We start from the raw sequence: 23,534 nt of genomic DNA, 5'->3' as shown, positions 1-23,534 counted from the left end.
CAGTTCATCCGAGAATGTACCCAATCCAGCCATATGTGCTGCTGTCAGTGCTGTTTTGTTGTACTCTATATTCAAAGAAGAGAAATAAGTTTTGCTAGCGCACCTGTAATTGTATCAACATATTATTTTTGATGCCACTTTGTTTGAAAGATTAGTCTCAGTTGTTGTGGCTTTTTTGTATAAAGAACAGTGTGGCATAGAAAAACATGAGCCTCTGTGACAAGGTAGGGCAATGTATATGTTATTGCAGAATTAAATGCCTTTTCTTCAATGCAATTTCCCTTCCCATTGACTCCAATGCATGTCAGTAAGATTTTGCATTTGCAAATTTTTCTACAGACTTTTTTCTACAGAGTTTTTTAAGAAGTAAAACGACACAGATTTACTCATCACTATTAATGAGCAATTACTATGCAATTACTTACAATTAAGCTGAGAAATCCTTGATTAAGGAAGGATTTTTTGTTTTCATTTGATGTGTGAAGGTGTTGGCCATTTGGGGGGTGAATTTAGGGACGAGTTGATTTACTTTACTTAAAATTGAATTTTTTGGGCTACAAACTCACTGATAGATTTCCTCCCCATCCCCCGCACCTGGGTATCAGTTTCACTTGCATTTTTATACTGTTTCAGCTTGTTTTTCAAATATTGTGTGGGTATTTTTATTTTCATCTTGCATTTTCATTTTTGTAAGGAGAGAAACCTAAAGGGAGAAGGATTTGAGAATTTAAAATCTTTTATCAGCAGCAGTGCAACTCTCAGGCAGCTGCTCACATTAACCCTTTTCCTGCTAGAGCATCTCTCCTTCATATTTACTTTTTCTTAATTAATAGAATTAAGCTTCTTTTTTGTGGGTTATTTTGTAAAATGGGAGGGAATAAAAACAAAAAACATAGAAAAATGCCTCAGGGTTCTAAAGGTAAAAAACCTAAAAGACCCTGCTAAGCGCCAGTCAGGCACCTCATGTGCAACAGCTTGCCCTGCTAGGACCATCTCAGCAGGCTCCTTGAAGGGGACATCCCCTTCACTGGAGAACTTCAAGGTGGTTGTTACACAATCCACCTCTGCAACTTCAAAACCTCCCCCTTCTTCACTGAAATTATATAAGTCTGCAACCTGCCTTACAACTATAGCAAAGAAGAAAAGAGGGGAAAAATGTCACCACACCTCCCAGTGGCACAGCTGTTCCTACGACACATCAACCCACCCCTGTGGGTGTGCTCAAGACTGTAACACCTGCTGGGGTAGGAGTGGTGAGTGGCCCTTTCTCTTTAGGTGACAAAAAGAAGAGGAAATTTAAGTCCATCCGCCAGGTACCTCAGGAATGGGCATCAGTAGTCAATGATGGAGAACCCCCATCCAAGGGCAAAAAAAGCAGTGAAAAATCTGGTCCTCATGTAGTGACATTGTCTAGCCCAAGTTTTAGACTCAACCAGGCAACCAGTGCCAGACCATGCACCCTCAACTCCAGATGGGATGGATTTCCAGTGGTCAGCAAGAGAAGAAGACAGAGGTTGGAGAAATCTCTCACTCTAGATGAGCTCTCTCAAGCACTCTGTTTAATGCTCCACAATAAATCTCTGGGGCTAGATGGACTGACCGTAGAGTTCTTTCAGTTTTTTTGGGATACTCTGGGACATGATTTCCAAAGGGTCCTAACTGAGGCTCTTGCAACCAGTGAGATGCCCCTTTCATGCATTCCAGCAGTGTTGTCACTGCTACCTAAGATCTCTGTCTTATTAAAGTGATACTGACACGAAAAAACTACTTTTCAAAATGTGAATGTACATAAAAAGTTACCTATAGGTCATGTTCATCATTTTTTGCTGATAGGACTGCTTTTGTAATTGTTATTGTTACTTGAAGTTCCTAAACCTAACTGTTTTGCCAACCTGACTGTCCCTTCTCAGCCTGTCATTTATAGCTTCTATGCTAACTGACTACTGCTGCACAAATATGGCAGCACCATCATGAAGGAACTTTGGGGATCAAATGAAAGGTAATGTTAATGCATCGGGCATATATGGCTCATGCAAAGACAGTGTAATGATATATTTAAAAAACAGTTTAATTCCAGGTGTAAGTATCTCTTTAAGAACTGCTGACCAGTCTCCTTGCTCAGCACAGACTATAAGTTTGTAGCCAAAGCTATCTGTCAGGTGCAGCCACTGGTGGGTGGCTGGCAGGTAAGGAGCCTATATGCTGTGTAATACATCCGTATTACACAGCATATAGGCTCCTTACCTGCCAGCCACCCACCAGTGGGTACTTCGCTTGTTGATAAGCAGAAAGCATGTTGAGATGCTGAGACATTTATTATGAGGATTGAGCAAAAGAAATACAAAGTCCATACAACGGACCAGTGGTCAGAGGCAGGCAGCAAACAATACAAGTCCGTTAAGCAGGCCGAGGATCAGGATTGGCAGCAGGCAAGGAGGGTCCGAATAACAGGCAGTGGTCAGGGGCAGGCTGAAGACAGGGAGCAGTCAAATAAACAGGCTGAGGTCAATACCGGGAGATCCAACAGAGGTCAGGAACAGGAGATGAGGAATGGGGTGAAGCGAACGGAACCAGGCAGGAATCAGACAGGAACAGGGGCAGGAACCAGGCAGGAATCAAGCAGGAACAGGGGAAGGAACCGGGAAGGAACCGGGAAGGAACCAGGCAGGAGTCAGGCAGGTACGGTCACAGGATCACAAAAGGGCTTAATGAACAAGCAACCAGGGATTGCTTGTAACTGGCTTATAAAGCCCATTAATTGTCCAATTGCAACCACCTGGGCTTACTAAGGGAGGGGGAAGTGAACCTAAACAATGAAGCGAAGAGGGGTGAACATAATGTTTAGGGCTGGATGCCCAAGGTCTCCAGTGGCTCAGTGAGGTAATGCAGAACCTGCCTAACATAGAGTCTGGATTTCAAGTACAGGCAGGTCCTGACATTACCCCCCTTGAGCATCGACCTCCGGGTGATCCCAGGATCAGGTGGGTGCATGTGCTCAATGAGAGAATGTCCTTTAGAAGAGATCTGCTTTGTAGTATAGAATAAACTGTCCAGAGAAGAACTGAAATGTTTTAGTTTTACCTTACTGACCACGGCTAGCGTCACATCACTTAATAATAAACTTGAATTCTTTTTATTAATAGACAAATTGACAAATTGCTTGAAAATACTTATAAAGACTTGAAATGATTGTCTGTAAAAAGTTATCCCAGATAAACTAGGGGCAGAAACATCTGAATTGCCAGAGCCAAAAACCAGAGCAAGGGGGTCATCAGAGCCAAGAGCCAGAGCAGGTAGAAAGCCAGGATCAGAAGCCAAAGCTGGAGCGTCACCAGGATCAGAAGAACAAGGTAGGCCGCCGAGAACAAGACTCAGGACAGAGGTATTGCCAGAGTCAGGAGCCAGAGTGGATGAGATGCCAGGGTCAGGACCCAGAACAGGAATGTCACCAGAGCTGGAAAGCAAAACAGGTAAGTTGCCACAATCAGGAGCAAAAAGGTCACCAGAGTTGGGGGCCAGAGCACGCTGTTGCCACAGCGGAGGAGTCGCCAGGGTCAGGAGCCACAGCGGAGTTGTTGCCGCACAAAACACCCACTACAGGTGGAGGACCATTATAGACACCCACTACAGGTGGAAGAGAGATGCCCAGTGAAGCAACAAGACCACCAAACACTGAAACAGAACTGGCAGAGTCTGGGACACCAGAACTATCAGATCCAGTAGCATGGAAGGCAGATCCGGAAGCAGTTTTGTCCTCAGAGGCTGGTGGCAGAAGTATTGGCACTGAAGCTGGAACAGGCACGACCACTGGCATTGTGGCAAGAGCAGGCACAACCGCTGGCACGAAGGCAGGAGCAGGCACAACCGCTGGCACGAAGGCAGGAGCTGAAGGTTGCAACTCAGGCACAGAAGCTGAAGGTTGCAGTTCAGGCACAGGAGCTGAAACAGGACAAGGCCGCTGTCTGGGTGCTGGAACTGGACAGGGCCGCTGTCTGGGTGCTGGAACTGGACAAGGCCGCTGTTGCTGGGAAGCTGGCACAGAAGCTGGAGCAAGTGACTGAAGCACTGGCACAGAGGCTGGAGCAGGTGACTGAAGCACTGGCACAGAGGCTGGAGCAGGTGACTGAAGCACTGGCACAAGACTGGAGATGGCAGAGGTGCAGGCACAGGAGCTGGAGACGGCAGAGGTGCAGGCACAGGAGCTGGAGACGGCAGAGGTGACATGGTTATATTCGATAAACAAACAAATTGAGGTTCGGGCCTGAGATCTTGAGGGGCTGATACAGCAGGAATAGGGAATAGAAGAAGGTTGGAGGATAGGCGGATTCTTGGAGACAGACCGGCCTCTAAACCTAGTGGTAAATGCCATAGGTATTTCTTCCTCATCTGAGTCCAAATCTTCCCATTCATTGTCATCAAAAATATCTTGACAATTTTCCTCATTAGATGAATCTTCACAAAACTTTTCCTCAGAAAATTCTTCTACCTCAGAAAACTCACTGGAAGAAGTTGAAGCAGGTGTGCAGTTTTTGGGCCTGGGTGAATACCTTGAACTGGAGGGGTGAGATGGAAAATTTTGGGCAGTATAGCAGCAGAAGGATTTGAGGTGGAAGAAAATATATCTGAAACTGGCCACAAATCTCCTGTGAATGTTGCCTTTAAAAATGAAAGAAAAGAACAGGGGTCTTCTAAAAAATGTGCTTCTTCATCAATGCAGGTTTCAGCCCACTCTGCGGCCTCACCTCCCAAAAGGAAAAGAATAATTAATTTGCTCTTCATATTGTCAGGAGCTTCCTTGAAAAATGGAACTGTGGAAAACTTTTTACATAAATCAAGTAAATGATTGAATGGCTTTCCTCCTCTTAATGAAGGAAAGCCATTCTGCAGATTGTTGTAGTTCAGCATTACTTTGAACCGCAGAGTTGTTACCAGCAGGCTCCTTGTTATGTGGCTTGTTCATTCTGTCAGGTGCAGCCACTGGGGAGTGGCTGGCAGGTAGGAGCCTATATGCTGTGTAATACGGATATAAAGGGTACTTTGCTTGTTGATAAGCAGAAAGCATGTTGAGATGCTGAGACATTTATTATGAGGATTGAGCAAAAGAAATACAAAGTCCATACAACTGACCAGTGGTCAGAGGCAGGCAGCAAACAATACAAGTCAGTTAAGCAGACAGAGGGTCAGGAGGCAAGGAGGGTCTGAATAACAGGCAGTGGTCAGGGGCAAGCTGAAGACAGGGGAAAATCTTATCATACTTACTGTGATTTTCTTTTCCTGGACTGGAACATGGCAGTGGGCACCAACGGGTTAATCCCCACATCAGGTGAAGGACAGGAAATGACTCTCCAAATAAATTTTCTCCCCGCCCTCCATCCGGTCTCCTATTTTTGACTGAATAAGAGCTCTCACCAAGGGCTGGGAAATGTTGCCCACTGCCATGTTCCAGTCCAGGAAAAGAAAATCACGGTAAGTATGATAAGATTTTCCCCTTTCCTGGTCCTTCACATGGCAGTGGGCACCAACGGGACCTTACAAAGCAGTAAAGGATACCACACGGGAGGGAGTATAATGCAAAAAGGTTATTTATTAATGCAAAACTGCCTGAAGGACAGATCTGCCAAAATTAGCTTGGTTAGCAGAAAAAACGTCCAATTTGTAAAATCTTATGAACGTATTCACATTGGACCAAACAGCTGCTCTGCATAAGTCTTCTGCCGAAACCTGGGCATGGAAGGCCCAGGACGCCGCAACCGCTCTAGTCAAATGGGCTTTTAACACATTAGGGACTTGCACTACACAGATTTTGTATGCCTCTTAGATACAGGATTTAATCCATCTGGCTACAGTAGCCTTTGAAGCTTGACAACCAGCTTTTGGTCCTGCCGGAATGATCAGTATATTTTGGTCTTTTCTAAATTCTTTTACTCTTTCCAAATATATTTTAAGACATCTGGTCACATCCAAAGAATGCCATTTAACCTCCTCTTCATTCTGAGGGTATGGAAAAAACACAGGTAGGACAATGTCCTGATTCCTATGAAAATCTGAAATAACTTTTGGAAGAAATTCATCTGGAGTTCTGAAGACTACACAATCTTTCTTAAAAATCAAGTAATTTTCTGATAGTTGAAGAGCCTGAATTTCTCCAACCCGTCTTCCTGACATGATGGCTAATAAAAAAGCCACCTTCCAAATTTGAACAAATTTGAGCGTGGCAGACTCCAATGGCTCAAACGGTTCCTTAGTTAAAGCTTGTAGAACAAGGCATAGATCCCAAGGGGGAACTCTATTCTTTTGCCTTGGTTTGATTGTTTTAAGGGCTTGGAAAAATCTTAACAGCCCAGTTTTCTCCAAATAAAACTGACAAGGCCGACACTTGCCCTTTTAGGGTTGAAGCACTAAGGCCCAAATCCAACCCTGATTGCAGAAACTCCACGATAAATTCAGGAGATGACACTTCAGGAGATCTTCCTGATTCTAAACACCACTTAAGGTAAATCTCCCAAATCTTATAATATTTCTGTGACGTGGACGGTTTCCTTGCTGCCAGTAAGGTGTTAACTGCATTGTCTGACAACCCTTTACTTAACAGATTCAACCTTTCAGTCAATTTTAAACCCCCCGGATTGGGGTGGAATAATGGACCCTGTTTCAACATGTCTTGATGAACTGGGATTTTGAAAGGTGGCAATATTGTCATCTTGAACAATTGGGGAAACCAGCTCCGTCTGGGCCACCATGGCAATACCACAATTACATTTGCCTTGTCTTCCTTTATTTTCTTCAAAGTTTTCCCAATCAGTGGAATGGGGGGAAACACGGACGTGCACGCTTTGACATGTATGTGCGCTTTGACGCACGCGCACCTGGACACGCGTGCGCAACGTCCCGCAGACAACGGGACGCGCACGCATGCAAGGAGGCGCGCGAGACCGGGCCGCACGGGTGAGTACCCTGACACCCCGGTATTGCGGTATCTGAAAAATTAATATAGTTTTTTAAAAAAACACCGGTATTCGGTATTAAACGGTATATCGCCCAGCCCTACTTCCTGCTGAGCCAAGCCGCCAAGACATTCTGTTTCCCTGGAACATGAATTGCTCCTAGGTCTTCCAGGTGTATTTCTGCCCATGCACAAATCTGTTGTGCAACTTTCAATAGAGACTTGCTCTTTGTGCCTCCCTGTTTCATCAGATATCTGACGGTCGTCATATTGTCTGAATTTATCATGACTGACTTCCCTTTGATCATAGACTTGAATTCACGAGAGCCAGATGGACTGCCATAAGCTCTTTCCAATTCGAGGAAAACATTGCTTGAAAAGACTTCCATTTCCCCCAAACCGTTTTCTCTCCCAAATGGGCACCCCAGCCTAGTTTGCTGGCATCTGTTGTAATGTGTACCCACTTTGGTTCTTTCAAGGATTTGCCTGCTAACAGATTCTGTGGTCTTGTCCACCATAACAGACTGTTTCTGACTTCTGAGCTGACCATTATAGGTTGTTCCTCCTGGTGATTGTTCCATTGTCTTAAAAATTCTATCTGAAGTGGTCTGATGTGGGACATAGCCCAATTCACTGCTTCCATGGATGCTACCAACTTCCCTATCAATTGCTGGCACACCAGAGCTGTCAAAACCTGAAATCTGGAAAAATTCCCGCTAGCCCAACAATTTCCATCACTTTCTCTGATGGAAGGAACAATTTGAACTGAATTGTATCTATTATCATTCCTAAATACCTCATTCTTTGGGTTGGGACCAAGAAAGATTTCTGCGTGTTCACAATCAAAATGTCACAATATCAAAATGTCGTCTAAGTATGCAAAAATTTCTATCCCCCGCAACCTGATGGCTGCAATCAATGGAGCCAAGATTTTTGTAAATGTCCTTGGAGCCGAAGCGAGCCCAAACGGCAGAGCCCTGTATTGGAAATGACAACCCTTTAGGCAAAATCTTAGGAATTTTTGATGATTCGGATGAATAGGAATATGCCAATAGGTGTCTTTTAAATCTATCTTTACCATCCAGTCTAGAGGCCGAATCACCTGGCAAATAGATTTGATGGACTCCATTCGAAAAGACTTTACTAGTAAAGACTTGTTTAATTTCTTCAGGTTTAAAATAACACGAAAATCTCCTGAAGGCTTCCTCTTCAGAAAAAGATTTGAATAGACTCCCAAACCCCTTTGGTGAGCTGGGACAGGAACAATCACATTTTCCTCTAGAAGTTGAAACACCCTGCTCTCTAAAACTTTGGCTGCTCCTTGATTCTTTGGGGATTTTGAAATGAAGAAAATTTCTTGTGGAAATTCTGTGAACTCTAGACAGTATCCTCTTGAGATTGTTTCTAACACCCATTTGTCTGAAATTGTGTGAGCCCAAATAGCTTGAAATTCGAGGAGTCTTCCCCCAACCTTCTGCTGCAGGACTCGCGCACCTTCATTGGTTCTTGGTTTTATCTTGTTTACCTTCTTTTTTGAAGTGCTGAAAAAAATTGATTCTTTCCTTTCCAAAAATTTTGCCTGGAAAAATTTCTTCCTGGTTTGTATGATCTGACTTCTTTAATTGAAGATCTAGCTGTTCCAGGTGTCTGTCTTTTCCCTCTTCTGTCCTGGGGAAGAAAAGAAGATTTCCCTGCTGATGCTTTAGAGATAATACTGTCTAATTTAGCACTGAACAAAAGATTTCCCTCAAAAGGGAGAGAACATAAATTGTGTTTAGATGGAGTATCCGCCATCCAGTGCCTCAACCAAAGGGATCACCTAGCTGCAACCGCCAGACTCATTCCCTTAGCTGAAAAAGAGACCCGATCAAGTAAAGCCTCACAGACAAAATCATTCATGGCCTTTATTTTCTCCAATATTTTGAGCATATCTTCCCTACTAGTCTTGTCTTTTAAAGCCAATTCTAAATCTTGTATCCATATTTTATTCGCCCTGGCCAAAGATGTTATAGCAATAGCTGGCTTACAAGATGCTCCTTCTTTAAGATAGAATCTTGTCTCCTTTCCATGGCATCACGAAGAGACACTCCTTCATAAACAGGCAAAGTTGTTTTCCTAGCTACTCTGGTAATTGAAGCATCAACCTTTGGAGCTGTATCCCAATCTTCCTCTTTAAAGGGATACATTTTTTTCACTCTTTTATTCAAATAAAATTTCTTATCTGGAACACTCCATTCTTCTTTAAACATAAGGTCAGACTCCTCTAAAGACTTATCCTTAACTTCCAATTTAAGCGTTTCTCTCATAGCACGAACTAAAGGTTCTACCAAATCCATATTAAAACAGATATCTTCTCTATCATCAAGCTGTTCTTCAATAGAAAATTCAGAGTCACTGGAAATAGGAGAATCTGAGAGAGGCACTCCAAGAGTGGTAGCTGCTCTTCTTTTTTCCCCTTGAGACATAGCAGACATTTTAGATAACACATTATCTGTAACTTTATTTATCATATCATCCATAGACTGATCAAAAGAATTCTTCATCCATTCCAAAAGCACCGATGCATCTTGTGGGGCTGATGTTCCAGCCACTTGATCCAGACAACTTTGGCATAACTTCTTATTATATAAAGCTGGGTTATTACAAGAAAGGCATTCTTTCCTAGAAGATTTCTCCCTCCTGGCATCCTCTTCTCTCCTTCCTCCTGGAGAACTAAATAATAACAATGTGTCAGATAACATTTTAGCTAATAGCTAAAAAGGGCTCTGCAAGTGTCCACTCACCCACTTGATCTTGAATGGGATCTCCTCCCAGAGCTCATAGCTAAAAAGGGGAATAAGGTAAAAATTACCAACAGCCAGCATAAAAAACTGAAAGCATACAATCCCCAGGGAGCACTTACTGCAGTGACTTAGTCCTTCACAGAGGTCCAAACCAACTCCTGACAGGAATGCCGAACTAGGCAGCGAGGAGAGCTTCCAGACACGCTGTTTTAAAAATTTGCACGCCAAAATGACGTCACGCGCGAACTTCCGCCCGAAGAGCGCTGTCCTGGATCAGGCGTCTTACTGCGTATGCGCCCTCACACGAGCATTGCGGCTTACAGCGCTCTGTGGCAATGGATGGCCATGGCCCCGGAGAAAGGCCCTGCTGGGACACACAAAGTCCCGCTGGTCCCGCAGCATCAGCGGTAGAGCCAGGTCCGCCGGATTGGGGTGAGCTTTTCCTGACCACAGGAAAAAATAGGAGACCGGATGGAGGGCGGGGAGAAAATTTATTTGGAGAGTCATTTCCTGTCCTTCACCTGACGTGGGGATTAACCCGTTGGTGCCCACTGCCATGTGAAGGACCAGGAAAGGGAGCAGTCAAATAAACAGGCCGAGGTCAATACCGGGAGATCCATCAGAGGTAAGGAACAGGAGACGAGGAACGGGGTGAAGCGAACAGAACCAGGCAGGAATCAGACAGGAGTCAGACAGGAACAGGGGCAGGAACCAGGCAGGAGTCAGGCAGGTATGGTCACAGGATCACAGAAGAGCTTAATGAACAAGCAACCAGGGGTAACTGGCTTATAAAGCCCGTTAATTGTCCAATTACAACCACCCGGGTTTACTAAGGGAGGAGGAGGTGAGCCTGAACAATGAAGCAAGAGGGGTGAACATAATGTTTAGGGCTGGATGCCCAAGGTCTCCAGTGGCACAGTGAGGTAATGCAGAACCTGCCTAACATAGAGTCCGGAGTTCGAGTACAGGCAGGTCCTGACACTATCTCACTCAGGCTCAAGTCTGTGCTAGCAGAGGTGGTGAGTCACCCAGACCAGTCCTACAGAGTCCCCGTGCGTACAATTTTTGATAACTTTTTTCTGGTCTTAGATTTGCTGAATTTTGCTTGGAGGGTCTTTCTATCAAGAGAAGGCATTTGACAGAGTATTACCAGTATTACCAGTAGTACCAGTACTCTGCAAGCCTATGGTAATCTTCGTGGCCCAGGACCTATCTCATCTTGACCGGGCATGAAAGTCCCAAGAGGTCTACGCTGCTGCCTCATCTGCTTGGATCAACTGGTCAAAAAGTTCAGGCCTTATGGAAGGTCCTTTACAAGTAGACATGCCACAGGAGACCAAGGTCAGCTACCTGCCTACCTGTCAGCTGAGGAGTGCTATGTCCTAACTTTGGACAAACTAGCCATTTACAAGTCCAGAAAGCAGGGTTTCGAAGGTGGAAACCCTCTGTCAGCAGAGGTATTGTTTCTGTTGCTGGTGTGTTCCCGCATCCAAGCGGAGTACACTGAGATGTTGTCTGCTGGTTGGTTAACTGTGTTTGCTGACCAGTGGTCAATAGAATACTTACTATGCTCAGTATCCCCCGAACTTATCCATATATAAGTGCACTTTAATTTGAGTAACAGTTCTAATTTATTCAATTAATCATCTCATTTTTAAAGGAGGCGTGATTGACTTTGACAATAAACTACTCGCCTGCAATTTGAATAATATATCGGCTACTGAAAATTCAACACATTTGCTGCATTTTTAATGTGGTAAAAAAATGTACTGGCCCCCCCCCCAAAACCATATGTTTTTGGAGAGTACAAATTCAGGTGTATTTAAAATGGGTACCCATATCTTTGTACTCCAAAGTATGGAGTCGAAATGCTTTCCCAAAATTGTCGGTTTTAATAAAATACCTGAAAATCACATCAAATTTTCCACTTTCAAGAACCTTTTCTCGCACATAGCATTAGTTACCAAGAAAAAACATCATAACCATGAAAGCCAAGGGTAAAGCCAAGGGTCCACGGAATAGTTTTATGCCCATGGTGCATATGATCACCAAAGTATCTGGCATCTAAGGACTCCAAAAGGAAGTTAGTGCATACAAATGACCCTGAAGATCACTTCAGCTACTGAAAATTCAACACATTTATTGCATTTGTGGGGTAAATATACAAAAAATGTTAACCTCCTAGAACCATATATTTTTGGAAAGTACACATTTGGGTGAATTCAAAATGTGTACCCTTGTCTTTCTTCTCCAGACTATGGAGTCGCAATGCTTTTACAAAATTGTTGTTTTTGATGAAATACCTAAAAAATGCCTTAAAGCTTCCACTTTCAAGCTTATTTCCTACATAGCATTAGAAACATCCTAAATATATAAAGGCAAGGGTCCACTGAATGGTTTGATGCCCATTGTGCAGCAATTTCCCCACTGAAAGTCAACGAGTGACATCTGATTGGCGGTTGGTGGCTCCGCCCACTTTTTCTAACCTGGAACTGCAGTTACCCTACCCAGTGACTAACTCTGCAAAGTTTAGGGACCCTAGGATCAATAGTTAAAGAATGGCAACAGTTTAAATTTAAACCAATAAAAGTCAATTGGTTAATTGGGATTCATGGTTGGTCGGTGTGCCCACTTTTTCTAACCTTGAGTCAAAGTCACCCAGTGACAAACAGTGGGCACCCTAGCATAAATAGTGTTAGAATGGCAGCATTTTAAATTTAACCAATAAAATTCAATGGGTGATTGTCTATTAGTGGCCCAACCCACTTTTCCTATTTTTGAACTGCAGTCCCCCAGTGACCAACTTTGCAAAGTTTGGGGACTCAAGAATAAAAATTGTGGACTGCATTTTACACTTCACCATTGAAAGTAAATAGGTGAAATGTGATTGGCTGTTGGCGGCTCCACCCACTTTTTCTAACTTTGAATGGCAAATACCCAGTGACTAACTTTGGAAAGTTTAACAACACTGGAATTAATACTTAAATAATGGCATCAGTTTAAAGGAAAAGTAATGCTAAAAATTTTTAACTAAAAAATATATTCTACCCTCCCCCAATAATTGCCCTATCCTAAAAACTATTTGTTATTTATAATGCTTTAGAAGAAAATACCTGTAAAAAACTTGGCTTCCGGTCATTTCAACAAAGGCGATATGGCGATGCAGGGAAAGTTTCAGGAGAAACGTTCACTATGCGGCGATTGACTGATGGAGTCTAGCCTTCCTTCTGTATAGGAAGGAGTCAGGCTAGACTCGATCAATCGATCACCGCATAGTTAAACTTCAACCGATACTTTCTCCTGCATGGCCATATCGGCTTTGTTCAAATGCCCGGAAGCCAAGTTTAACAGGTATTTTCTTCTAAAGCATTTTAAATAACAAATAGTTTTCAGGATAGGGCAATTATTGGGGGAGGGTAGAATAGATTTTTTAGTTAAAATTTTTTAGCGTTACTTTTCCTTTAAATATAAACCAATTAAATTTTAAATTGAAACCAAGAAACCAAGAAAATTCAATAGGTGAAGTCTGATCGGCTGTTGGTGGCTCCACCCACTTTTTATAACCTAAATATGCAGTCCCCTAGTGACCCTGGTGTTAATACTGTGAGAATGGCAGCAGGTTGCATTTCCCCATTGAAAATCAATAGTTCTAATCTGATTGGCTGTTGGTGGCTCCACCCACTTTTTCTAACTCTGAACCGCAGTTACCTGGTGACTAGATCTGCAAAGTTTGGGGACCTTAGTATTAATATTTAAAGAATGGCAGCAGTTTAAATTTAAACGTATGAAGTCTATAGGTGAAATCATATTTGCTGTTTTTGGCCGCTTCCAATTTTCTAAACTTGGAATGTATTCACCCAGAGACCAACTGTACAAAGTTTGGGGACCCTGACATTAAACATGTGAGTATGGCAGCAGTTAAAATTTCCCCACTGAAAACAATGAAAGAAACTGTTTTGTAACCTTTAGTACATAGTCACCCAGTGACTGACTGTGTAAAATTTGGGAACCCTGGCATCAAACCAATAAAATTCAATAGGGGAAATCTGATTGGCTGTTGGTGGCTCCGCCCACTTTTTCTAACCTTAAACTACAGTTACCTGGTGCCTAACTCTGCAAAGTTTGGGGACCCTGGTGTTATTACTGTGAAAATGGCAGCAGGTTGAATTTCTGCCAAGCCAATAGGTAAAATCTGATTGCCAGTTCACAGCTCCACCCACTTTTGGGCATCCAACAAATATATTTTCATTCTGACCCCATGACTATGTGATTCAAATTTGGTGACTATAGCCTCATAGCTGTAAGATTGGCAGCAGTTTCAATTTCCCCATTAAGGTCAATGGGTGAAATATGATTGGCCATTGTTGGCCCCACCCACTCATCCAACAAATATCATTGTTTCATTCAGGGTAACCCCATGATTATGTTATTCAAGTTTGGGGAGTGTAGTTTCAATGCTGTAAGAGTGGCAGCAGTTTGAAAATCTTCCCTGTCAAAATCAATGGAAAAATTGGGGTGTTTGGAGCGCCACAAAAATATGGGGGGCAGGATCGCTTAGAAAAGCACAAGCAACCTGCTCCGCTATAGGGCAAAGAGAGGTTGGGTGTTGTACCCTTAAACTGTAGGAGGAGTAGCATTTAGAAATGGGGGGGGCGTAACATAGAGTGCAACAATCATAGCTCTAAGATTAAGACTAGATATAGTTATTTTTGTTACAGTTGAACAGGCTAGTAGGAGTTTGTATGTATTCATGGAACTATGGTACATAAAGTAATGAGTCCAAATGAGATCTATCCTTGGGAGAAAGGTTATTTATATGAAGTTTCCATTTAGAAAAGTATCTTGTATGTTTTTTTCTGTATGTAAATTTGAAAGCAATGGCTTCATTTGTACATAAAACTTGTAACTCAGTAATGATAAAAAAGGAGGATTTGAACCTATTCATTTCTTGAAGATAATCCTCTTTGTTGAAGCTAATATAAGTAGTTTATGGAGTAGGAAATGTTTCCGAATTTATGTTGAAGTCTTCTCAAAAAAGTTTAGTAAGGCAGATTTTGAAGTCAGATGGTATTTAGAGTCCAAATAAATTTTAGATGGCTCTCAATGTCTTTCTAAAAGAAAGATATAATATAGATGAATTATATTTGGAAGCGGTATGCTATATTTGGGACATTTATTAAGGAAATTCTTATTCTTTGAGTCAAACTTAAAACCTTTATACACTAGATGAATAACTCTATAATTTTGTTCCATCCAGACTGTATGAGTTCAAAACAGTACAGTTAAGACGGGGATATTTCCGTATGAAGAGGTGGGCCATTTTTTTGCAGTCAAATCCAGTGGATGAGATTTGAGACTCGGGTTATTCTATATTAAAATTTGTATAGTCCTGATTCTATTATAGGATTGAGAGGCCATAAGCTTATCCAGAGCAGAAGTAAGAAGAACATTATAAATTGATAAGAAATCTAGATGGATATTAGCGATTTGGAGCTTTTTCTTTTTCAGAAATTTGAAATTTATTGCTGAAGTCTTTCCAACAAGAATTTTATTAAGAGATGGTGAAATAATGTCTTTTATATGCTGTATTCCTTTTTTGTTTCCATATGGTAGACATAGGGGTATAATATGAGCTGGACAGTGTAGAAATCTTCACAGGTAGGTATGGAGTCTAGATATAACTGGATTTGTATGACTTAAGATTTTTCCAAACTGCAAACATATCTCTAAATAAAAGATTTTCTTTAGTTTCAGGCGGTTGAGATTTCAGGGTTTGTGTATTAGTTCCAAAATGTTATCACAAGAATTAGTTTTAAGTTCCAGGAGCAGATTCATAAATTTGCCCTTCTCTGAAAATCATTCTACTATGTAACGGGTTAGAGCTGATATATTAAAGGAACTAAAATCAGACATATCAAGACCACCATAAAATTTAGGATAGTTCAAATAATTCAATGCTGTTTTGGGAATTTTACCTTTCCAGAGGAATTCTAGGAAGGCTGACTTTAGCTTATTGATATTTTTATGTTTGATTAAGAGAGGTAGATTTATGATAGTATAAATACATTTCGGAAAGATCATCATTTTGTAAAATGCTATTTTTCCCTTCAAGTTCAGTGGGATATTTTTTTATTTATGAAATAAAGAAATGATGTGTGTTAACACAGCTAAATTATTTTAGGAGTAAAGCCTTTGGAGATCAGTCGGTAAGTATATTCCAAGATATTTAATACTTGAAAGACTTTTGCCCAATCCTAATTTCTTTAGAATATTTGGTGAAGTATGACCATGTACATCCATAAATTCAGATTTGTTTAGGTTTATTTTAAATCCAGAGATAACCTCATAACATTGGTTAATAGAAAATACTGTATGTTGGTATGGTTTTTATTTGGTTCCTTGACAATCAGGAGTAAGTCGTCAGCAAAAGCTGTTAGTTGAACTTTTACGTTATTTATTGATAAGCCAGGCAAGCAATCAGCAATCTTTAGCATTCTAATTAAAGGTTCCAAGGATAGGTTGAATAATAGGGTAAATAGATGGGGCTGAATATAATAAATGAATTAAGTCAATAAAAGGACCTTAAAATATTGTCGAAAGCTTTCTATGCATCAATTCCCACCAATGAGATTGGAATTTTATTAGTTTTAGCTGAGTTGATTACTTTATTTAGGGTTCTTAAGTTTTTAGTGCCTGATCTCCCCTTGACGAATCCATTTTGTTCCGGGGAAATGAGCTTTGGGAGTACTTTGGGAGCCAGGCAGCAGCTGCACGGGCAAACAAGGTTTTGAGCTGTATTAAAAGGGGTATAGATTTACGGGAGGAGGGTGTTATTCTTCCCCTTTACAGAGCGCTGGTAAGGCCCCATATAGAATATGCTGTTCAGTCCTGGTCTCCAGTGCTCAAACGGGACATGACTGAGTTAGAGAGGGTCCAGAGAAGGGCAACAAAGTTGGTAAAGGGTATGGAAAGTCTCAGTTATGAGGAAAGACTGGCCAAGTTGGGTCTGTTTACACTGGAGAAGAGGCGCTTAAGAGGTGACATGATAACTATGTATAAATATATAAGGGGATCATATAATAACCTTTCTAATGTTTTATTTACCAGTAGGTCCTTCCAACGGACACGAGGGCACCCACTCCGTTTAGAAGAAGGGAGGTTCCATTTAAATATTCGGAAAGGGTATTTTACTGTGAGAGCTGTGAAGTTGTGGAATTCCCTCCCCGAATCAGTTGTGCTGGCTGATACATTATATAACTTTAAAGGAACAGTAACACCAAAAAATGAAAGTGTATAAAACTATAATAAAAATATAATATGCTGATGCCCTGTACTGGTAAAAGTTGTGTTTACTTCAGAAAGTCTGCTATAATCTATATAAATAAGCTGCTGTGTAGCCATGGAGGCAGCCATTCAAAGGAGAAAAGGCACAGGCACATAGCAGATAACAGATAAAACACTATTGTATTCTACAGAACTTATCTGTTATCTGCTATGTAACCTGTGCCTTTTCTCCTTTTTTCCAGCTGGAATGGCTGCCCCCGTGGCTACACAGCAGCTTATTATATAAATTATAGTAGGGTTACTGTAGCAAACACACCAATTTTACCAGTGCAGGGCAACAGTGCATTATATTTTTATTACTTTAAAGCTCTTTTATTTTTTGGTGTTACTGTTCCTTTAAGAAGGGGCTGGATGGATTCTTAGCAAGTGAGGGAATACAGGGTTATGGGAGATAGCTCTTAGTACAAGTTGATCCAGGGACTGGTCCGATTGCCATCTTGGAGTCAGGAAGGAATTTTTTCCCCTCTGCGGCAAATTAGAGAGGCTTCAGGTGGGGTTTTTTGCCTTCCTCTGGATCAACTAGTAGTTAGGCAGGTTATAAATAGGCATTATGGTTGAACGTGATGGACATATGTCTTTTTTCAACCCAACTTACTACTACTACTACTATGTTACTATAGATAGTCAGTTTGCAATAATTTTTGTCAATATCTTCACATCCTGGTTGATCAGAGCAATGAGTCTGTACAAGGATGTAATGGTTGGATCCTTTCCTTGTTTGAGCAGTATATGAATTGAGACTGGAGGGTACAAATTGCTTTTGATTAATGATGAAATTATATAATTCTGTAAGAAAAGGTGAAATTTCATTAATTAAACACTTATAGAAAGGTCCAGATAGACCATCTGGTCCTCCAACTTTGTATTTATTCAGGGATGATATCAGCAACCCAAGAAGAACATAGTTGCTGGTTTTCTTCATCATTTAAGTGTTGTTTCCTGTAGGAGTGCAATATCAGTATCATATTTTTTAGTTCTTGTAAAATTATTTTATGTTTTATCGCTGAATTGATGCCATTAATGTTCCATAACGTCCCATACTGAAAGAATGGCGTGTATAAAACCTGAGACATCAACATTAGACTAGCTTTATCTAGATAGTTATCAATAACAACAGTAGGATGGTGAACATATAAATAATTTGAAAGGAAAAGTAAAATAAATAACAAAATTAGGAAAAACATATAATGACAGAACATCATTAAATAACAATTTAAGTAAGTGAATTGAATCACACTACTTTGTTTTTTTCCTTAAGTGGATTAGAAGCCAAATAAACTCTTTATAAAGAATCTAACCAGTGAAACACTGCTCCTTACCCCCCTCAAGCATATACATTTAGACCTGCATAATACATGCAGTATAGATTAAATAAATGTTGTCTCCAAACAAAGCATAGGTTAAGTCACCATCCATCAGTGAATGATAAGGTGAGGAGATATTGTCGTCAAGCGGAGATCTGGAACTGGGCTGAGAAATGTGATTATTCCGGTCCCTTTTTTTAAACGGACTGACTTTTCTGGAAATGTGAGAGGTATGAACTCTTGAGGTATCTTTACTTTCAGCAGTGAATTGCCCTTTTGAATTAGAGAGACACTTTTTCAGCTGAGAGGTAGATTTTCCCAATTGTGTGATTAAATCATATACAAATCTCTCAGTTTCTTTAAATGCACACCCGATGACAGGAACATTTTAGAATGGCAGGATATAACAATGCAACTTTACCTCATTGTGTAAAAACATTTGACAGACATTTCAAAAAATCTGCCTTTTTTTTGAGAGAGTAGTAGAGAAATCTTGAAACATTGAGTTTTTGTCTTTTTCTAAAAAGATGTTTCTGGTTTGTTTATATCTCTGAAGGATTAGAGATTTATCCGAATAGATCAGGAATTTTAGCAGGACTGTTCTCAGCTCCTTCTATTTTTAAGGAAGTAATATCATTTTGCAGATTTAGGAAGCTATTGTGATATTAATTTAATAAGAGAGACCTGTTTATAATGCTCTGGTATGCCTGCAAAGCGCAAGTTATTCCTTTTGGACTTATTCTCAAGGTCTTCAGTTTTGTTTTCTAAGTCAGAGATTTTTTTTTCCAGAACCTGTATTTTTTACTTATCTGAGGAAGAATTGACTTCCAAAAAAGAAATCCTTTTCCTCCATTTCTGACAGTGCAGCATTGTGTGAGGTAAGTTGTTCTGCTACTTTATTAATTTCTGACTGTAGGCTTTTAACTGCCAATTCAATTCATTTTTCAATTGTGGGGTTTATTAAATTCGCTACTTCTGTAGCCATTTGTTTGCAATTTATGCTATGTAATGCAATACTAGCCTGCTCATAGCTATTATTGTGTGGCTATGATGTTAGTTTGCAGCTCTGAAGTAATCTTAAAGTTACAAAAGTTTGGGGGTTTCCCCTGATTGTCCTAGGCTGTACACTTTTGCCCATCAGGGTACAGAACATGATGGATGTCCAGGGTGCACATATGAGCAAAACTTATCAATGTACTTCCTGGAAGCTATCTAAGCAAAAGGTTTGCTCAGTATCCTTATATTGCCATATGGACTAATATAAATCAGAAACTGAAAGTATATGAAACTGAGACCAGGAGAATCGTATAATTTACTTCAAAACTGGTGTCCTCAAAACATTACATTATGGGGCACATTTACTAAAATCCGTTTTTAGTAAATGAAGAAAGGGAAGGGTTGCTAGTATTCTTACTAATTTCAGAGACTAACTGAGGAGAAACTTATGTTAGTTTTACTACAGTTCGGCACAGCCCGAACTGGTTTGCAAACACAAAAATGTTTTTTAATCGGTCTTAAAAATATTTCAATCAGTAAATGCTGTCGTTATTTTATTTAAAAGTTCATATCATGTAAAAATATGCCTGAAGCGTTTCAAGCCGACATAGTCATATACTATACATACTTAGTCATAGGCTAATAACAAACTAGCTTTACACAGTATACAGTATAATTTAATTTGATCCAATCAGAAGACTACTATTAAACAGCCAATCATATACAGAATACAAAACACCAATCACACATAGGCTAACAAAGAGCCATCAGTAAATTAAAATAATAATTTGTTGCAATTTACATTCCACAGTATACAAGTATATATAGTTCACTTATGTTACAGGAAGCTAAAGGTGCAGTATTGTTACTACTATTTCAAGCATAGCTATTAATATTAAAGATATATACGTCTTTAAATGGAACATGAAACATCAAATTCCAAATGAAATCCCTCTGGTCTGGTATTGAGATAGAAAATCCATTTTGCTTCCTTCCTCAACAAGTTTGCAACCATGTCACCTCCTCTAGGATTCGGTGATAACTTCTCAATACCTATTACTGAAAATATAAGAGTGACCTATAATAATAACGAATCCAGCAAAATTGTCAATATTACTTATATGCTCATGTATTTTCTTGAGTTTTTTGTATGTACGTGCACATGATACATTTATTAGATCCACATTTGAAGTATCCTTTGGCAGGTAACCAAGTATCTTTCTGTATTGCAGAAGCTGTTAAACTTGTGAAAAGTCTGTCCCCGAAAGTTCTTGTCCTTCTAGTAACAAGTCTATAACCACCCTTCAAAACCTTAAGGATATGATTTGTTTGTAATATTACTGGTTTCTTATTTATAATCTGTCTGATTTTTGAAAATTGTGGACTGTAAATCAAAATGCAAGTTAGAACCTCAGATTATTTTGTGGATCACCGTCACTCCTCCTATATTTTGTATGTTTGCAGCTCTTAAAAAAGTTTTTTCAAGGACTGTTTCTGTGTATTCCCTGTCAAGAAACCTGTTTTTTTTAGTTCTTTTGACATGTTATCATAATCTTAATAATTAGAACAAATAAAAAATGTTAGGCACCCCCAAGTGACATAAATTGCCTACCTTGTACCCCGGGCTGGTGCCCCTGTTAGAAGAGAACAGCCCGGGTAGCTGCAGCGCTTCCTCCTTCCTGATTCGCTCACACGCGCGCATGCGCAGTAGAGTGAAAAGCCGAACTTTAACAGAAAAGTCGGCTTTTCACTCTACTGCGCATGCACCGACCACTGCCGTTTGCAGGAAAAGGAAGCAGGAGGAAGGAAGCGCTCGCTACTGGTACCCTGGACTGGTGCTGTTTTCTCCTAACAGGGGAACCAGCCCGGGGTACAAGGTAGGCGATTAAAGTCACTTGGGGGTGCCCAAGTGACTTTGCCTTTTGTTCTCCTTTAAGCCTAAATTATATGATTTACTAGAATAAAGTGACACAACATCCACTTAAGGGGGCACATTTACTAATCCACGAACGTCCGAAAAGCGTCCAAATGCGTTTTTTTCATAATGATCGGTATTTTGCGATTTTTTCTTAAATTGTTGCGACTTTTTCGTAGCCATTACGACTTGCGCGAATTGTCGCGACTTTTTTGTAGCCGCCGCGCCGAGTACGAAAGTTTCGGATTCATTCAAGCTTCAGTATCGTGACTTTCCTTGGGCCAGGTTGGAGCTGCAGAGTGCCATTGAGTCCTATGGGAGGCTTCCAAAATCATGCAAAGTCTGAAAGGTTTGCCCGCCGTTTACGAGCGCTCAATACGAAAAAGTCGAGACACTATACGAGCAAATCGTAACGGCTACGAAAAAGTCGCGACAATTCGCGCAAGTCTTAATGATTACGAAAAAGTCGCGACAATTTACGAAAAAGTCGTAACGGCGATAAAAAAAATCCCAAAAAATACAAAAAGTCGCAAAATGTTCATTTTCCAATCCGAATTTTTCCCATTCGGATTTGTGGATTAGTAAATGTGCCCCAAGGTCTTTGTTCCATATAAAAATATCAAGAGTATGAATTAAATGTCCACTACCATTTTAGTAGCTTGGTAAGCGCAAAACCAGTGGTTGTAAATAGAAATCAATATATTCACATGTGTTTCCCTTGTGATCCTATTCTGGCAATTATCGGGTGTCCAATGAACTTTTGCAATATAGGAAAAAAATAGCCACCTTTGGATTTTCAGCTTTCAGAAATTCTGCAATCCCATTCATAATTGTATTAAAATCTAAAGCTTCTGCTAAAAGTTGATCAATTTCCTTATTAAACTTGTGTGTGGGATTATTAGTCAATAGTTGGTAAACTGCATTAACTCTCTAATGTGAATTTAAAAGTTATTTGAAAATATAATTGCTATTGAAAGCAGCATTTGCTGAATTCCTGGTTGGTACCTTTAAAACAATGTTGCAAAGGTCAGCCTCCTCCAGCAAGGAAGGTCTGTTAATTTGCTGGTGTTTTCAAACGCCAGAGCCACCAGGACAGAAAATAGAAAAGGACTGGCAAACACTACTTTTAAGAACAATTATATAAACAAATAAGTAGAAAACCATTGCAAATTTGTAATGAATGTACTGTATATTGCAAAGTTGCTTAGAATTATGTTTTCGTTTATTAGGCAAAAAATTATATTTTAGATTGACTGATAATCTCAGTTTCGATGGAAGGAAGGCCCTTGATGGCTTAAAGAACAGTTTACTGAGATTATTGTAGTGTTTCATAATGTAATTGTGTTAGTTCACATTCTACTTAATGTTCAAAAAGAGAAATCATTTATCAGTACCAACTCTACCAACATTTGAATATGTTTATCTTTGTAAATCCTCTTAAGTTAAAATAGACACAACATATTGAAAAAAGGAAAATTTTGATTGAAATTATTTGGAAGTATTATCCTTACAGAATAAAGGAGTAAATTTATCAAGTTTTTCTAATATCCTAATGAAGCAATTTAGGTCAGTGACCGTATCAAAAAGATCAAAAGTTAAACATTTCACATAAATTTGTTACTGTTAACCAACAAACATGTATTGAATAGTTCTACTCTTGAATAGTTATTCCATTTACCTGTGTAAATATGTCAAATGTCTTCAATGGAGTGTAAGTTTGGCTATTCCTATGCATATCACTCTTGTAAGCCCATTGCACACTGATTTTACCAAGTAATGTAAATCCATATTTTTACTCTAAAATGTTGCTATCTCACAGGTGACCAACAACAGGGGGAAATAGATGATGTTTGGAGACATGATGGAGGCAAGTTGTCCTCCACAAGTATCTTTATATTTAGCTAAATTGTATAAATAAACTAGAAAGGGAAGTTTGAGAACAAACTTCATGTTGGGTTGAAAAACGTGAAGTCACTGAATGAAATCTGATCTGTTGCCCACTTTTTCTAACCTTGGACCACTGTGCAATGTTTGGGGACACTGGTTTTAATAGTGTCTGAATACCAGCAAAAAGTGACATCTGATTGGCCGTTGGTGACTCTGCCCCCTTTTTTTAACCTGGAACTGCAGTTACCCAGTGACTAACTTTGCAAAGTTTAGGGACCCTAGGTTTAATTGTTAAAGAACGGCATCAGTTTAAATTTAAACCAATAAAAGTCAATAGGTAAATTGTGATTGGTGGTTGTGCC

General features: G+C 40.1%; 1 protein-coding gene across 2 annotated transcripts in view; it reads right to left on the bottom strand.

Moving 5' to 3' along the window:
• Positions 1-23,534, bottom strand: part of tmeff2 (transmembrane protein with EGF like and two follistatin like domains 2) — a 303,915-nt gene that overhangs the window by 30,008 nt on the left and 250,373 nt on the right. The window contains exon 10 of one of the 2 annotated variants that reach the window (XM_031892429.1): positions 19,910-20,429. The exons of the other annotated variant lie outside the window; for it this stretch is intronic. Coding sequence (XP_031748289.1) covers positions 20,417-20,429 — 13 coding nt within the window. The 3' untranslated portion in view covers positions 19,910-20,416. Of the gene's footprint in view, positions 1-19,909; positions 20,430-23,534 lie in introns of those variants that run through there. 2 annotated transcript variants of the gene reach the window in all.

Source organism: Xenopus tropicalis, chromosome 9 (genome assembly GCF_000004195.4).
Source record: "Xenopus tropicalis strain Nigerian chromosome 9, UCB_Xtro_10.0, whole genome shotgun sequence".
NCBI classification, from domain to species: Eukaryota; Metazoa; Chordata; class Amphibia; order Anura; family Pipidae; genus Xenopus; species Xenopus tropicalis.
This window is presented reverse-complemented; position numbering and strand designations above follow the sequence as displayed.